Here is a 19236-nt window from a genome sequence, read left to right on the forward strand (position 1 = left end):
GGCAAGGGATCCCTCCTAGGAGGAACCAGATGCCGCACACCCTGAATAAAAGTGCCAACCAAGGAGTTGGAAGCTACGGGACGTTGAAACAGAACGGCCAGCGCAGACACCTGACCCTTTATCGTAGCCAGCGCCAAACGCTGATCGACACCCGTCTGAAGGAAAGACAGCACACGGGAAACCGAGTACGTGCGGGGTGAAAACCCCCTGGACTCACACCAGGCAAAATAGGCCTTCCAAGTACGGTAATAAACCTTTCCCGAGGAAGACTTCCTCGCGTTGATCAAGGTATGAACAACCTCTGGAGAGAGACCCTTCTCCTTCAGGACCTCGGTCTCAACAGCCAGGCCGTCAAAGCCAGCGACTGTAAAGCAGGATGGTAAATCGGTCCTTGAGACAGTAGATCGTCCCGAAGAGGCAGACGCCAGGGGGCGTCGACCGCCAGATTCACGAGGTCTGCGTACCAGGACCGGCGAGGCCAGTCCGGTGCCACAAGAATCACCGTGCTGCGTTCCGAGTGTAACCTGCGAAGGAACCGGGACAGCAACTGAATCGGTGGAAACGCGTACATCAGCCTGTACTGATGCCACGGGGCCACTAACGCGTCCGACGCGTCCGCCCGAGGGTCGCGCGTCCTTGCCACGAACCTCTTCACCTTGTAGTTGAGGCGAGACGCGAACAGGTCCACATCTGGAAGACCCCACTTCGCGCACAACATCTGGAAGACAGCCGGGTGGAGAGACCATTCCCCCTGAACCAGGGTCTGGCGACTCAGATAGTCCGCCTGCCAGTTCTCCACTCCCGGAATGTGAACCGCCGTTATCGCCGGGACATGAGTCTCGGCCCAAGACAGAATGTCGGCCACTTCTCGAGCCGCTCGGGCACTCCTGGTGCCCCCTTGGTGGTTGATGTAGGCCACCGCCGTGGCATTGTCCGTCTGCACCCGAACCGGGCAGCCCTGCAGCCGGTCCGTCCAGCGATGAAGACAGAGCCTTATCGCACGCAATTCCAGAATGTTGATCGGGAGGGAAGACTCCCCCTCCGACCAGGTCCCCTGGGCGGACAGAACGCCCAGAACACCACCCCAGCCCGACAGGCTGGCATCCGTGGTGATTATCGTCCACGAGATCGGACGAAACGACTTGCCCCCGGACACCAACGGGGACTGGAGCCACCACAGAAGGTTTTCCCTGGTGCGATGATTCAACGAGATCTGAAGATCCAGAGATTGAGGTCGCCCGTCCCACTTGGACAAGATCTCCGCTTGGAGACCCCGCGTGTGAAACTGCGCGAAAGGAATCGCCTCGAAAGCCGAGACCATCAATCCCAGACATCTCATACACGTCCGCAGAGACGAGTTCGGAACGTCCCTGAGGGACCTGACTTCCTCCTGAAGAGTCCTGAGTTTGTCTTCCGGCAGGAAGACCTTCGCCTGCACCGAGTCCAGTATCATTCCCAGATAGGGAAGACGAACCGACGGACTCAGAGTCGACTTTGGAACATTTATCGTCCAACCGAACTCCTGCAGAGTTTGCATCGTGACAGACAGGTCCTTCTCCAGACCCTGACTGGTCGCAGACCGAATCAGAATGTCGTCCAGATACCCCAGGACAGAAATGCCCTGGGCTCTCAATAATGCCAGAACCGGTGCAAGCACCTTGGTGAAGACCCGCGGAGCCGAGGCGAGCCCAAAGGGCAACGCCACGAATTGGTAGTGATCCTCCGCAATGGCAAATCGAAGGTATCTCTGATGACCCTCGAATATGGGGATGTGAAGATACGCATCCTTCAAATCGATGGAGGCCATGAATTCCCCCGGAACCAGGGCAGCCACCACCGAGCGCAGGGATTCCATGCGGAACTTGCGAACCCGCACAGAGCGGTTCAGAGCTTTCAAGTCCAGAATTGGACGAACCTTGCCCTCCTTTCTGGGCACAGTGAACAGATTGGAATAAAACCCCCGAAATCTGTCCCGATGAGGCACCGGAACCACCACTCCCTGAGCCCTCAGGTCCCGCACCGCCAGGTGCAGATCCCGCAGGCGCTCTGGAGACAGTTGTAGATTTGAGGGAAAAAATCTGCTCTCTGGCCGAGAGAGAAACTCGATCTTGTAACCAGATCGAACGATTTCCAGAACCCATCTGTCCCGCACACGGGCCAACCAGGGCTGAAGAAAACCGAGCAAGCGTCCCCCCACCCCAAAACTGGGTGAGGGCGCCCCTTCAGGCCGAACTGTTATGGGCCGCAGGTCCGGATTGGCCGGACTTCTGTTTTCCAGACCAGGGCTTCTTCTGAGAGCCCTGGCCCTTGAACGGTTTGCCCTTGTAGTGCGGCCGAAAGGCACGAAAGGACCCCTGAGGGGGCCGAAAATTAGCATGCTTCTTCCCAGAAGCCCCCTTAGCCTTGGGGAAATGGGGCAAGAGAGTGCTCTTACCCCCAGTAATCCCCTTAATCAACACATCCAGGGACTCCCCAAAAAGGCGAGACCCATCATAAGGCAGATTGGCTAAGGTTTTACGTGAAGATTGGTCCACCGACCAACATTTCAACCAAACCAGGCGGCGAGACAACACCGCCACGCTGTGCACACGCGCGGCCAACGGAATCAGGTCCAGGTCCGCATCACACAGATACATGACACCCTGGTGGATCTGATCCACCATATCCAGGGTCGCCGCTGAGGCCGAATCGGCCACTAGGACGCGCCTAAGCATCTGCGTCCAACTTGCGATCGCCTGGGCCGCCATGAGAGAGGCAAACAGAGCCTTAAGCATAGAACCCGTAACAGAATAAGTATGACGGGCAAGAGACTCCAGTCTCCTATCCGTGGCATCACGGAAAATAGGGGATCCCTCTGCAGGGATCGCAGTGGCTTTGTTCAAAACCGCAATAGCATGATCTACTGGCGGAGGCACACACCACCGTTCATCAGTGGCAGGCGAGAAAGGATAACGCAGCTTAAATTTACTTGGTACCGCAAAAGGCTTGCGCAAATCGCGCCATTGGTCCTTAACAGCGCGCTGAAAATCAGCATTGCAGGGAAAGACCTGCGGCGTCCTGCGTTTTCTCTGCGTCCCATAAGCCGCCAAGGCAGCTGGGGGACACACCTCGTCCTGCAAACGTAGCGTCTGCTTAATGGAAGCAATCAACTCATCCATGATTGCAAGCTCTTCAGGCGAGCCAGGGGGAGAATTATCAACCCCCTCAACTTCAGCCTCTACCTCAGACCCCACTAGATCCAGAGAGGAGCGGGACCCCGATAGGGGGGTCCCCGCCAGAACAGCCCCATCACCTTCACCCTCAGAATCAGAGGACAGAGCAACTCTGGGCCGTTTAGTAGATTGAGCAGCCACCAGCATTTGCACCTGTGCAGCAAGGCCAGCCACAATAGTGGCCAAATCCCCCCCTGGGGGGGAAACAGCGGTCCCCTGGCTTTCCACCAAGACTGTGGGAAATTTGCCCTCCTGAGAATCCATTGCCCCTGTATGCCAGACAACCAAGGGTTAACTGCCCCCTTACAGCAAGCGCGGCAAGCGCAGCCCACCGCACCACACTCAGGCACAATGAGACCCCCACAGGGAATATACAGACTGAATACAGGCAATGGAACACAGGAATAGAAGGATAAAACCTGAGGAGACTCCGCTGCTGCTGCTGCCTCGATCGGTGCTTCCAGGAGAGAGGAAGTGATGCTGCCAGGGCGCTCTATGTAAGCCTATGGAGGCTACAAGAAAATGGCCGCCGTGCATGTAAACCATGCGGCCGGAGCGGGCGCCGGTAAAATGGCGCCGTTTGGCGCCGAAATCGCCGCTCCACAGTGCATAAAATCACACACAATATCATCCCATAATATGGATACATGTTAGATCGCCGCAGCGATCGCTGTATATGCCCCAACATGCCATTAAAAACATGCCCCACAGCACACAGCTCCTCACACTGCCCAGCCTGACATACTCAGTGTCATACAGCTCCCCCCCCCCCCTTGCAGCCCACAGCATGCAGCCGAGAGATAGGGAGACAAGCAGTGTGATTAAAGGCAGGTTACACAGTCCCCGACTGAGACCCCCCCAGACAGACAGGTCCCCACATAGATACACTTACCTCACATGGCGTGGGGAACCCGCACAGGCGAACAAGCCGCTGCACATGAGGCAGGGAGAGTCGCTACTCAAGACGCACACAATGGCGGTTCAGAAACCGCACAGCGTCCGGTGAGGTAGCCACCTCACCAATCATCCCTGCACCGAACAGGGATGGGTCGTTCACCGTGCCAGGAGCGTTACCTGGCTGAACGCTCGATGGCAGACTGGGAAGCCACTGACCCACGACCTGCGACCAGGGGGATCAGCCCGAGACCCAGTCCGCATGATCCTCTTCGTCCGAAGAACTAACTAATGCTGACAAAAATAACAGCTAAGTAAAGGTAGAGAGAAAACTCAAACAAAATATCAAAAAGAAGAAAGAGTCTGGGACAAAAAGTCCCAGCACAGAGAGAGCCAGCCACTCCTGACAAGCTAGACATTAAAACTGAGATATGGTTGCAGGAAGTAGGAGGGTATTGACTGAGGGGACCACCCCTTGAGGGTGGGATATGTTAAAGCTTTATTGTTAACATATTCTGTTGCCTAGCTACTCCTTCGGAGCAAAGTCTAATACCCCATATGTGACGAATATGAAGAGGCGGCGACTGTCGGAGGACGTAAGAGAAAACAGGATTTTTAACTTACCGTAAAATTATTTTCTCTGGAGTTCATTGACAGACGCAGCTCAATATTCTTCTTAACCATTGGGTTATGCTGCCCCCTACAGGAGTAGGACAATAGGCAGGAAAAAAAAAAAAAAAAACTTTACCATGCCTATGGGGCAGTCCCTGGGGGCACACACCCACTCACTCTGCCACAGGATTCAGTTTTCTTGCAAGCAGTGTCAAAAGTAAAAAACCCCAACCCACTCAGAAATAGAGGGCTGCGTCTGTCAATGAACCTCAAAGAAAATGAGTTTACAGTGTGTCAAAAATCCAGTTTTCTCTATCATTCATTGCCACACGCAGCTCCATATTCTTCTTAACCATTGGTATGTCCCAAAGCAGTATGTGCATGAGGGGTGGGAAAACAACGCAGAGAAAAAAAAAAAAAAACAATTCCCCAAGGGCTAAACTTAACCAACCAGGTAACATGGAGCTCAACCAGGAACAACTGGAACTCACCTAGAAACATACACCATCAAAAGAAAAAAAATGCTCTTTTAAAACCGCAGCCTGCAAAACCTTGCAGCCAAAAGAAGCATTCGAGGATGCCAACACATCTACTTTGTAGAATTTAGTGAACGTGTGCACAGACGACTAAGTTGTCGCCTTGCAAACTTGTATTACTGACGCCTGATGGCGGAGGCCCAAGAGGCACTCAGCGCCCTAACAGAATGCGCCTTCACAGGGATAGGTGGAACCTGACCCTTAAGTGAATATGCCTGTACCACTGTCTGCCAGATCCATCTGGATATGGTCGCAGCAGAAGCAGCCAATTCCTTTCCCATGAGGACAAAAAGTCTGATTTCCTGAAAGATTCAGTAACCGCCAGGCAAACCTTAATTGCCCGAACCACAGCCAAAGAATGCAAGGTAATTTCCTTGGGATGCTTGGGCTTAGGACATCGTGAAGGCAGACAAGGTCTTCATTCAATGAAAATCAGAAACCACCTTAGGAGGAAACGACTGATTAGGTCGAAGTGCCACCTAATCTCTGTGGACCACCAGAGAGAGAACGGCAGGAGAGCGCCACCAATTCAGACACTCTGCGGGCGGAGGTAATAACCACCAAAACTGGATTTTTGATTTACCGTAAAATCCTTTTCTCAAGTTCATTGATGGACGCATTTCTCTCTGATTCATATCAGTAGGGTTATACCGCCCCCTACAGGAGTAGGACACTAGGCAGGAAAAAGTTCTGGCTACGCCTATGGGCAGTCCCGGAGGGTACACCCTCTCTCTTCCTGCATAGAATGTCAGTTTTGTATCAAAGCAGTGTCAGAAAGGAACACCAACCCAACTCAAAATAGAGGGGCAGGTACTGCGTCTCTTCACCATTACGAGTCCGAGGACGGGCGGAAGAGCCGACCGGCCGGCAGCTCATTCAAACCCACGCTGTTCCTATTTCTATGTCTGTAAGTTGCTCTCCTTTATTTTAATCATTAAATTTGTGGTTTTACACTATGGAGCGCTTTGTTTTATTTGCATAACCTGCTATTGGATCGCATTGGAGAATCTTGTTCAGTTATCTTGGCCATATTTGGAGGACATCCCCATCAGACTGTTATTGGTGCTTCTTTTACCTTTGTCTGGTAAGCAGCTGTGGTGTTGGTCCCTGTCGAACCTTGGTGGGCTTATATAGGTTGCTCCCTTCTTGACTTCTGGCTAGTTACATCTGTCCTTTGTTAAGCAGATTGGATCTAAGGGTGCTGGCGTTATTATTCACTCTAATTTCACTGCATGTCTGGTAAGCAGTTAGAATCGGTGGTGGTATACACTTTATTTACACTATCGGTGACATTACTGGGTGAAACAGTATTATGCTATGGAAGCTTTTATTCTTTTTTTACATGCACTCGGCACTTGACTACTGAGACATCATGCAAATCTGAGGAGTCACTTTGAAGCCATTTGACTAGAATTGCTACTTTGAGTTCTGGGTGATTTACCTGCTTTTGGTAAGAAGTTTGTACACCTCGTGGCTTCACTATTTTTCATCTTGGATTTATACAGACTTCAGATTTTTGGATCAATTTAATGAACATTTGGACACTGTATTTGTGTTTCACACAGTTTAGTGTATGGCCTTCACCATCACTACATTTCATAATTTGACTGATATTTTTAATAAAATATTATTCATTTTTAGCGCAACTTATCTATGTGCAGGAAAAGGAGCCATTTTGGATCAAACAACTCGCTGGGGAAGCACTTATTTAATGGTGAAGCTTGAACTTAAAGACTTCATAGAAGAAATGGACAATGAAAATCTTGCATTAACTGAAAGCCAGTGGACACAAACAAAAGATCTGGAGAACCTTCTTTCTCACCCCTTCACTGTCACCAAGAGGTTGCAATGTGACGATGACGATCTAACCCGGGGTAAATTCCTCTGGGAATGGAAGAGCCTGTTATATCGCCTGAACAAAAATGGAGGGTTAATAGCTGAGGGCATTGCATCTTCAATGCTGAAAAGAGAGTCTTTGGCTGGAAAATGAAATCTTGTTAGTGGCTATTTATGTCGACCCAATGAGCCAACTTTTGTTAAACAGTGAACAGACTGCTACTGGGAAAAAGGCCCTCTATGATGTAGCAGTTCGCATGAAGGGATTATGACATGAAATGCCTCCACAGGATGAAGTTCTTTTAAGCAATAGTGGTAACTCAGGATCATCTTCTTCAAACAAAGAATTAGACTTTGATTCCATCTTAGACAAAATGGAAGTTGCTAAAGGAAAGCGAGTAGCTAGTAGTCCTGTGGTAATGACATGTATGTTGCCTTTCTTTCCTTCAAGGAATGTATAAAATACATTCGCATATTAATACAGAGGAGTCGGAGAGTCGGAGTCGGAAGTACAAAAAAAAACGGAGTCGTCGGAACATTTATCTACCAACTCCACAGCCCTGCCAAATACTGGCTGGGTATGGGGGTCATGAAGACAGTAAGCGATCAAATCTTGATAGAAATGTCAGTTGAGTTAGTAAAAGTGGTATTAAACCCAAAACGTAAAATATTGCAGCTTATCAATAGTTAGATGTGGTGGCTGCAATTATTTTCCTTTTTTTATGCTTTTATCCCAGGCCCATTAACACACCTCCTGTATTAGAGTGCCTCCACTCTGGATAAATAAGCACAGGGCACATGACAAAAAAAAAAAAAAAAACAAGTCTTTTCTTAGCATTAACCCCTTAACACTGCACAACAGCCGCAATTTAAAGTGAGTTTTAAAGCCCAGGAGGCAGCGCAGTATCTCTCTCTATCTCACATATACACACAGTATATGAACAGCAATCTGTAGTGAGTTTGAACACTTATGCCCACTGCATCTTTGCCTCCAGACAAAGGCCAGGACATTGCAAGGTAATGAAAACTAAAAAGAACTTGACACCAACATTAGATCTCATAGCTCCCTCTGTTGGCTACCAATGGCCTGGTAGGCACAAGTAGACTTAGCGAAGAAGTCAGGGAACCTGTCAGCATAATGGAGTAAGAGAAAAAGAGCAGCTTTTAACATGCAATCGCTTTATAGCCATAGTAGTTATTAATAGGGAACTATGGACAAAGCTTTTTTTGGCCACACTATTCTTCTGGATCACAGAAGTGCTCTTAATCATCTGCGACCCAGAATGTCAGCTGACATCACAGAGCTGGTCCAGGCTTTGGATGAATACCAAACAATGCTGTGATACACCCACATGCCTAACCGGCAACTGGCTTAGCCTCTCAATGCACCGCTGAGAGCCTGAGCCAGATGCTATAGCGCCCTCCACAGCCCAGCACTCCAGTGAGCACTGGAGAGGCAGAGCAGAGATCAGCGACTGACAGTTACCACTCTGCTCAGAGGGGAACGAGAAATTAGCAATCAGCGGTCATGTGATCGCTCAGTTCTCAGTCTTAGAGCCAGGAACAGCTGCAGTTTCACAGTGAAGCTGCAGCCAAAGAGGTGAGTATGAACATTTTTCTCTCAATTCCAGAGTTCTCCTATAAATGTAATGCTGTTCCCCCCACCCCTTTCACAAAAGAATAAACGCACACAAAAAAAGAAAAAAACAGACGACGAAGGTGTAGGGAACATTAAAGTGATTGTAAAGTAGTTTTTTTTTTTTTTTTTTTTATTAACAAACAAGTTATATCTACCTCCTCTGTGCAGTTGATTTTGGCCCCGATCCCTCTCTTCTCAGGTCCCTTTTCTGTGCTCCTGACCCTCCTCCCTCCTGTTGAGAGCCCCCACAGCAAGCAGCTTGTTATGGGGGCCCCTGAGCAGAGTCACAGATCCCTGTGACTTTTCAGACAGAGAGCTGAGACCAGCCCCCTCCCTTTCCTGATTGGCTGACTGACCACAGCGGGAGCCAATCGTGCCGCGCTACTCTCTCAGACAATGAGTGGAGTTTCAGGCAGTTGGGACACTTCTGTAACACTGCTGGATAAAAGACAGGCTCAAGTAAGTATTAGCGGGGCTGCTGCACACAGGTTTTTTCATCCTAATGCATAGAATGCAGTATATAAAAAAAAAAAAAAAATACACCTGCCTTTACAATCCCTTTAATACAACATGCCTAATTTTGGAAGTACAGTAGACTTCAGTACAGATAACAGTAATGCAATTTTCCCTCACCTTCTTCTTTCGGCCTCGCTTGGCTTTAACAGGTGAATTAGTTGGTCCATCCTGAAAAGTCAAACACTATGTTTAATTCCATATGGTCATAATTTGGTGCTGAGCAGTAAAAAGTCAGTTTGAGCATAAAAGAAAAAAAAAAAACAACCAAATGTGTGGTGAAAAATCATATTTTCTAGGAAACTAGGAAATGCCTCTTTCCATGGAGATAGTACCGGTGCATCTCATAAAATTAGATCAAAAAGTACATTTCAGTAATTTAATAAGTGAAACTCTTATTTTATATAGATGCGATACACACAGGGATATATTTCAAGCATTTCATTTTTTAAATTGAGGATTATGGCTTATAGCTAGCGAAAACCCAAAATTCATTATCTCAGAATATTACACAAGACCAAAAACAGAAATATTGGCTTTCTGAAAAGTATGACTATGTACAGTATAGTATGCCCTCAATACTTGGTTGGGCTCCTTTTACATAAATTACTGGATCAATGCGGCGTGGCATGGAGGCGTGGCACTGCTGAGGTGTAACGGAAGCCCAGGTTTCTTTGATCGCAGCCTTTAGCTTATCTGCATTGTTGGGTCTGGTGTCTCACCTTCCACTTAACCACTTAAGCCCCGGAAGATTTTACTCCCTTCCTGACCAGGGCCTATTTTGCGATTCGGCACTGCGTGACTTTAACGGACAATTGCACGGTCGTGTGACGCTGTACCCAAATGAAATTGACGTCCTTTTTTTCCCCACAGAGATTTCTTTTGGTGGTATTTGATCACCTGTGCGATTTTTTGATCATGCGCTATGAACAAAAAAAGAGCGACAATTTTGCAAAAACAATAATATTTTTCACATTTTTAATATGAAATCCCCCCCCCCCCCCAAAATGTAAAAGTACAAAATTTTTTAACATTTTAAGCCAATTTGTTTTTTGCTACATATGTTTGGTAAAAAAAAAAAAATTATAAAAATCGCAAAAAGCGTATTATGATTGGTTTGTGCAAACGATATTGCATTTACTAAGGGAAAGATTGTCATTTTTATTGTTTTTTTTTTAACGAGTAATGGCGGCGATCTGCGATTTTTTTTTGCGTGACTGCGACATTGCGGCGGACAGATCGGACCCTTGACTGACATTTTTGACACTTTTGTGGGTAACAGTGACATTACTACAGTAATCAGTGCTATACATATGCACTGTTACTGTAAAAATGACACTGGCAGGGAAGGGGTTAACTATTTGAGAAGGAGGGGTTAAATGTGTCCCTAGGGGCATGATTCTTACTGTGATCGCGAGTGACCGGTGGACATCGGGGGGGTCTGTGAGCGAGCGGGAGCACGCCTCCAGCGGCGCACGCTCGCTCCCTAGAGCCTCACAGGCTAGCGACGTAGTACTACTTCACTTTGCCTGTGAGGGGCTGACTGCCGACGTAAATCGTCATTAGGCAGTCTGCAAGTGGTTAATACTCCACAGATTCTCTATAGGGTTTCGGTCAGGCAAGTTTGATGGCCAGTAAAGCACAGTGATACCATGATCATTAAACCAGGTACTGGTACTTTTGGCAGTGTGGGCAGGTGCCCAGTCCTGCTGGAAAATTAAATCAGCATCTCCGGACCTGTGTAAGGATGGGGTGTGGCATGGTAATGGCACCGTAAGGACGTGTAACCTCGGAGCTCCGTGATTCACAGCGGTGCTCCAGCCTTTTGCAGGCAGCGAGCGTGACCCTGCCCTGCATCCTCGCATATGCCAGGACCTGACAAGCCGGTGAAGCCTCCGGAGACTGGTAGGAGACCGGACATCACAGCATATTTCCTCCCGTGTCCCGCTGTTCAGACAGTCTCTGCACCCTCCAAGATGGCGCCGCCACTTCCGTCGGCCCCGCTATACAGAAAAAGCCTCTTAAACCGGCCCAATCTGCGGCTCACTCCTCCTCTCCTCGGGGATTTCTACAGCGGATAAACCGCCGGCGGATTCTTTGGATGTTCCTACCTCTCCTGGTCAATCCGAATGCCTGCCGGCTTCAGAATGCTTTAAAACAGCAAATTGATCAGATGGACAGTAAAGTGATAGCTGTGAAGGAGGCCCAATCTTTATTAGAGTTATTGATCTAGAAAACTCACAGGTCCTTTTACAGAAAAAGCTGACTAAATTACAACTTCAACAGGATGACAGTGAGAACCGCAGCCGTAGAAATAACATCAGGATGCGGGGTATCCCAGAGGCCATCCTGGGCCCTAATCTTAAGACGGCTGTTGTTGGGATCTTTAATAAATTACTGGATCATCCTCCTACAGAGGACATTGAAACAGACAGAGTACACAGTACAGGCGCCCCCCCCCCCCCCCCTGCAGTGCAGGAGTGGACCACCCGTTTGATGTACTGGTCCGAGTACATTTTTACTCCCTTAAGGAAGACATCATGCACCGTGCATGGAATCATGGGCCATTGGACTCTGACGGGGCATCAATACGGCTCTTGTCGGATCTTTCCCCCTGCACTTTGCTGATGAGGGCCACATTAAAACCATAGCTAGTGGAAATTCGCAATGCGGGGGCTACATATCATTGGGGCCACCCGTTTCATTTGATGGTCCGACGGAATGGAAAGTCATTTGCTTTGAGATGGCATGATCAACTTCCTGAGCAGTTTTCCTTTTTGGAAGCCTCCCCGGTGTCGATTCCTGACCGGCTCAGAAACCCTTGGAGTCGGGCCTCGTTGGGGTCCCCCACGCCCCGGCATCGTAGGAGAGGACGTACTGGTTTGGCAGTGGGGAAGGTCCCTACAGAAGCTACGGCTTCCAACAATCTGTAAGACTTAACCAGGAGGTCCTATATGCCCTTGTACTTTACTTTATTTTTTAGGCATCTTGCATGCTGGCCCACCTGGGTCCCCTTCTTGTCCCCCTCTCCCTTCTCTCTTGTGCTGGCCCCCGCCACCCATGTAGGTAATATTTCCTGCAGGGGTGGTTGGGGGTTTGGGGTGATATCCCCCATATTGTATGTGCCATTTGCACCTATATTAGGGGGATGGACCACCGGCCTTAGATGGCCTTGGACTTTATTATGGACTCTTGGGAGGCAATGGGTTGTGGAGCTATTTTTTGGCAAGAGGGGGAGGGTGAGGGGACGGGGGGCATATCATCTTATTTTTGTAGAATATGCAAGAGTGCTAGTAGTTTTGGATGGGTTTTTTGCCTGGCTGGGGGGTTACAGCCTCAGGTGTTTATTATGATCATTATGTAGGCTGGCACCTTTTAGTCACGACTCCTTTTTACCTACGGTGTTTACTATCCATATTTTCCCCACATTAGGTTGTGCTTGGCTAACGATTTAACCAAACTTTTTTAGTGTCTGTACTGGTACACACAGTCTAGTTTTTTTTTTTTTTTTCTTCTTTCTCTTCCTCGGGTTGGGGTGCGGCCGCCAGGGTGACCATGTTGCCTCGTGCCAGGCGAGTGGCCTTGGGCTGTAGGGTAACCACACTTAATGTAAGGGGGTTATCTAGCCCAGAGAAAACGCGCACGCCTCCTGCTAAATTTAAAACCTAGCCACACACATCTGGTGTTCCTACAGGAGACATATTTTCAGAAGGACGCTGTTCCTAGGCTATACAATAGAGACTTTCCCTGGGTGTACCATACCCCCCTCACCTATATCCAAGTCAAAGGGAGTGAGCATCCTTATGTCCAAATCCCTTCCCTGGCCATTTAAAGAGGAATTAGTAGATCCAATGGGCAGATTCTTGCTAGTCAAAAGGAAACGTTGGCCAGGTAGAGTTAACCCTATTAAATGTCCATCTACCTAACTCAGATCATTTATCTTTTTTGCAGCAATTGATGCTGGTAGTCCTGGGCTTTCGAGAGGGGCACCTCGTGATGGGTGGAGATTTTAATTATACACCTGAACCACTTTTGGACTCTTCCAGAGGAATTTCATGTACCTCCCATACACGGCTACGCCGTCTACAGTGGGAGCCTTCTATCCTCGACTTGACCGATCCTTGGCAACTGATGCACCCAGGTGAGCGGGACTATACTTATTCTCCGACCCATAGCATCTACACCCGAATAGACCGCATCTTAATTCCTCAAAGCGATCTCCCTCTAGTAATCTTCTCTCATATTGATGCGTTTTCTATGTCGGACCATGCTCCTGTACATGTTGTTATTGCATGGGAACCCAGGACAGTTAGACCTTGTACATGGAGGCTCAATGAGTCATTACTCCAGTTCCCAGAAGTCAGGGCAGAGATAGAAACTTCTCTTTCTAACTATTTTGAGGACAACGTGGACGAGTCTTTGTCGCCATCAGTGATATGGGAGGCCCATAAGTGCGTCGTCCGAGGCGTTCTTATTCGAATCGGAGCACAACGTAAAAAGGAACAAGAGAGTAGACTGACAGCTCTATTTTCCCGGACAGAGTCCCTCAGTAAACACAAGCAGTCCCTACCCGTGGAAAATTTTGCCCCTTTAACTCGAGCTAGAGAAGAACTAAACCGTCTCCTGTTTCAGAAGACGGTTCGGGGTATGGCGTGGGCTAGGAGACATTACGAATTTTCAAATAAACCGGGGGCGAGGCTGGCACAGGCTTTGAGGGGCCCGAGGAAGCGAACACATATATATATATATATATCTCGTATACAGACGGCCGTTGGACGAGAGGTGCATACCTTGTCAGCTATTGCAGACGAGTTTCGCTCATTTTATCACTCCCTCTATAATCTATCTACACCTGACAGAATTGTGTGTCCCCCCCCCCCCCCACCCCGAGAGGAGAGGAGAGGGAATTGTCAGATTTTTATCTTCGGGAGTCAGGGATGCACTCCCTCACAGCGGAGCAGGCATCTGCTTTGGAGGGGGAAGATTACTGCTGAGGAGTAATCCTCTGCCTCTCGCAATCGAAACCCCACAAGGGCCCTGGCCCGGACGGGTTTACCCTGCCTTATTACCAGCAGTTTATGGCATGTTTAGGTAAGCCCCTCCTCCCGGGGGCGTGGCCTGGCACAGCATGGAGTAAGACACAAGTGAGCTGAGCTCTGCACATTACTCCTTAATAGACCCATCCTGTGCTCCGGAATCCCCCTGGGCTGACCTGGCTGGCTCCTGTAGTGCTCCCACACATACCCCGATCCAGGGGGAATGGCTCCTGAACAGGGCGGCGACCCTCAAAAAACTGACGTTTTTCTCGGCCGGATAAACAATGTAGGCAAGTCCCCGGCTTCGGCCTACTCCTGGAAGTCGGCGGCCATCCTGGTACACCCACTCGATCGGTTTTTGAGCTGTTTTGACCCTCCCGACGCCCGGATCTCTCCTTTTAAAGGTACTGTGGGACACTCTGGCTCCTCTTTATGCTGCCTGACCCCTCTAGTGACGCTACTCAGATTTCATCAGTGACCAGCTGCTTAGTTTCACTTCAGCACGGTCGGCCATCTTGCTGCACCCCAGCCTCTATTCATCTCCTGTTAACTACTGTACTTGGTCATTTTTGCCCGAACAAAGCCCTGACTATGACACCCCCAAAATCTAAGCCAGAGACTGTTGCCAAGTTGGATAAGTTCAGAAGAAATAACAATGCTGATTTGGGGGAGACTGCCAGTATTGTAGCAGAGGGGGGAAGATCGACAGGCGCTGACACGGATAAGGTGCTAGGGGCCATTTCGGCCCTGCAAGCTACTCTCACTACTAAAATAGAAGAGGTCAAAGTGGATATCTCCCTAGTTAGGCAAGACCTACACCTGCTTAAGGAGAGAGTTAAAACCTCTGAAACAAGAATTGGAGAGATGGAGGACGCGATCCCGCCTTTACAACATGCCTCTGAACATATGCAGCACCAAATAAATCAGATCCTTGCAAAACAGGATGACATGGAGAACAGACTTCGTAGGTGTAACTTGCATTTATCGGGCTACCAGAAGGTTCGGAGGGCAAAGACCCGACTACATTTTTGGAACAATTACTAACTACAACTTATGGCAGAGAGGCCTTCTCGGCTACATTTGCGGTAGAAAGGGCCCACCGAATGCCCGCTAGGCCTCCGCCGCAGGGTGCTCCCCCCACGCACATTCATCGCGAAACTGCTCAATTATAAAGACCGTGATGCTGCACTCAGGCTGGCAAGGGTGAAAGGCAACATACCCATAGATAACGCAAGGGTGGCCATCTTTCCTGATTTTTCTACCGAAGTCCAGAAACGCACACAGAGCTTTACAGAAGTTAAACGCCGCTTACGCATTAAAAACCTCAAATACTCCATGTTATTTCCTGCACGCCTTCGAGTGGAAGATGGAGATCGCACTGTGTTCTTTGAATCTCCTGAGGATGCAATTAACTGGTTGGAAAAACGTGAACCAAACAGGAGGGCCATAGATTGATCAGCAATACGAGATATGTTTTTAGGCTACAAATTTCCTCCTAATATTCTTTCTCGGATCTCACAGACTGCTGCTGGACCTGCACCATTGTATCACCGGGGGAACTATCCACCCATTTGCCCTCTCTCCCTCCCTCCCTTCTATCCTCAAGAATCCTTGTTTGAGCTGCCCTCACCTCCTGGGAGATCGGGACAAACCCCTGATCTACCATCTCTGGAAGAACTATGCAAGCTGACAAATTGTCATAGATGCTCTGGATGCACTTTCATATTGGTTTTGCCTCAGAGGGGAGACCACATTCATCAACATTGAGCCAGGACTGTACTGTTTTATTTGCACGGATCTAAGCCACAAAATGACCATACATGTCGCTACACATACGGAGAATTACTTTCAGAAGTCACGAGAGTCTTACGAATTGCTCCCTTTTTCTTTTATGCTTCATTTGTTTTTTCTCCTTTTTTCTTTTTTCTCTGCACCCCGTGGTGTCGAATTGTCTCACAGACTGTGCTGCCCAGCGAGTTTTTTCTCGCCCCTTGCACCTGCTGCGTCAGGTGTATGTTCCCTGTTTCACTCCTTTTTTATTTTCAGTGTGCCTTCTCCTTACCCTGGACCAGCCGTTTGTTTTTGCACTAATCTCTGCTGGGAATTGTATTTAGCATGTGGTCTGGTCCTGGCTCTTCTCCCCCTTATCTTTTTACATGCACACTATGTTCTGAATGTCTCAGGGACTCTTTTTTGTTGTTTTTTTTGGGGATCCAAGCCCGCACGTGTTGGGGATGGTGCAGGGCAGGGTGGGGGGTTGCAGTTTTACATTTAGTGCAACTGTTTGATCTATGCAAGTACATGTTTCTTAACTGTGTTTATGTTATGGTACCGGTGGTGCATTCTGTGTTACTCATGGACTGCCCTCTGCTGCTTTTATTTCACTGTTTCCCTGGCCTTTGCGGGGGGACATGACTGAGATCCTGGAGGTCTTTACCCTTTCAAGTTTAACTCAATGGGCGCGGCCACCCTGAAAATTGTGACGTGAAACGTCCGGGGCATGAGGGACAAGATTAAAAGGACGGCTGTTTTCAATACCCTCAAGCAGCTGCATGCGCATGCAGCTGTCACTCAAACGCCCGTGGGTGGGGTGGGTGTACCACTCGGCCTACACATCCCATTCTAGAGGTCTGGCCGTACTAGTAACGAAGTCAATCCATTTCCAGCTTCTAGGATCTCATGTTGACCCCCTAGGTAGATATGTGTTTTTACGGGTCTCTATCTTTGGTGAATCTATGCTCCTAATGGCCTACTATGTTCCGCCACCCTTCTCCAGCTCTGTTTTATTAGAGGGGTTTGCCTTCCTGGCTCAACACCGGGCTCTGCCGGCTATCTGGATCGGGGACTTTAATAATGTACTTGATCCCACCTTGGACAGGTTAGGCACTTCTCCCCAGGTGTTGGCTCCAGCCTGTAGTACCAGATTTGCCAGACTGCTGGAGAGTTTTGGGTTGCGGGACACGTGGCGTGCGCTATATCCCTCCCAGAGGTCGTATTCCTGTTTTTCTGCATCCCACCACACCATGTCCAGGATTGACTTGATACTGCTGTCCCGAGCCCTGCTTCCCAGATTGCTTAAGGCGGGTTTTTCTCCCAGGTCCATGTCTGATAACTGTCCATACTGGGTGGTGGTGTCCTTGCCCCACAGTAGACCTCCGCCGGCCTGGAGACTTAACCCTGCGTGGTTGGTCCTGATGGAGGGGGGGTAATGCACTGGATGCCTCGTGGAGTCAGTTTTTCGCTGATAACGATCAAACTGCCTCTCTTGGAGAGGTGTGGGAGGCGTTTAAATTACATGCCAGAGCCACTCTACAATCTCGTGTTAAAGCCATTAAAGCGGACTCTGCTGCGGCTTACTCCCGGGCAATGGCTAACCTCGCCACGGCTGAGAGTTCCTATTTGGCGGATCCTACCCAGGCCAATGAATCCCAGTATAAGCTGACCTCCAAGTTAGTGACCCAAATGGACTATGAACGAGCAAAGACAAAACTATTCTTTCAGAGCAAAGACTGTTTGCACACGGTGAACGAGCTGGGAAGCTCCTCGCCTACCTGGTACATTGTGAGGACCGCCCTCCAATAGTGATATCCCTGATAGCGGACTCTGGTGCCCACTTGACTGACCCTCCGCGGGTCGCGGACAGGTTCCGTACGTTCTTTAGTGACCTCTACACTTCCACGGCTCAGACGTGCATTCATTCCTACAGACAGTAGATTTCCCGTCGTCTCCTGAACAGGTCGCGATCCTGGAGGCGCCGCTCACCGAGGGCGAGATTGCGGAGGCCGTGTCCAGATTTCCCAGATCAAAGTCCCCGGGTCTAGACGGACTCCCGGTGGAGTTTTACGCCCAATATTCTGAACTCCTGTTACCTAAACTACTTGCCCTTTTTAATCAGCTCTATGAGGATCGGGAGTTGCTCCCCTCTATGAGAGAGGCGCTAATAGTGTTGATCCCTAAACCGGGCAAGGATCCCCACTTTCCGGAGTCGTATCGTCCTATTTCCCTCCTCCAGGTAGATGTAAAGATTCTTGCCAAGATCCTAGCTCTCCGCCTTAACCAAGTAATACTTACACTTGTCCACCCCGACCAGGTGGGCTTTATGCCGGGTAGAAACACCCCCTTTAACTTACGTAGATTGTTCATGAACCTCCAAGCTGCACATGACAACTCGGGCAGGAGGGTGGTGGTGACTCTGGACAGGGCCAAAGCCTTTGACTCGGTGGAATGGTCCTTCTTGTGGGCATGCCTCGGGAGATATGGCTTTGGACCCAAATTTATACGTTGGGTACAGTTGCTATACAATGCTCCGGTTGCGAAAGTTCTGGCTAATGGTTGGACTTCGTCTGAGTTTCCTCTGTCTAGGGGCACCCGCCAAGGGTGTCCCTTGTCCCCTCTGCTTTATGCCCTGGCGGCGGAACCCTTGGCTATTGCCATTAGGGACCACCCTGATATCCGCGGATTTCGCAGAGGTTCCCTTACGGAAAAGATCAGTATGTATGCCGATGATACCCTGCTCTATCTGGAGGACCCAAACGACTCTCTGTTGACAGGTAAGCCCCTCCTAGCTCATTTCAACATGGTATGTGATGGTGCCTCGTTGCCCATCGATTCTCTTAGGGCTTATATTGCCCTTATTTACAAGGAGGGGGGAAGGACCATCTGTTATGTGGCAGTTACTGACCCATTTCCCTCCTTAACTTTGACACCAAGCTGTTCGCAGATACTCGCAAATTGACTCTTGTCCCACATTCCCCACCTGGTACATTATGACCAGGTGGGTTTTGTGCCGCTTCGTCAGGGGTGCCTGTTGTCGCCTCTTATTTTTCATTCCAACGTTGGAACCTTTTCTATGCTCGATACGTCGGTCAACTAACATTTCTGGCATGCAGGTTGTTGGTGATCAACATAGGGTGGCCGCTTATGCGGATGACCTTATGTTCGTCACCAACCCAATTATT

General features: G+C 49.2%; 1 protein-coding gene across 1 annotated transcript in view; it reads right to left on the reverse strand.

Annotated features, from left to right (window-relative positions):
• The window catches only part of PSIP1 (PC4 and SRSF1 interacting protein 1), a 346309-nt gene that overhangs the window by 203753 nt on the left and 123320 nt on the right, over positions 1-19236 (reverse strand). The window contains exon 7 of the mRNA XM_082273564.1: positions 9363-9413. Within this exon, the coding sequence (XP_082129690.1) occupies positions 9363-9413 (51 nt within the window). The remainder of the gene's footprint in view (positions 1-9362; positions 9414-19236) is intronic.

Source organism: Pelophylax lessonae, assembly GCF_965119305.1.
Source record: "Pelophylax lessonae genome assembly, chromosome: 1".
NCBI classification, from domain to species: domain Eukaryota; kingdom Metazoa; phylum Chordata; class Amphibia; order Anura; family Ranidae; genus Pelophylax; species Pelophylax lessonae.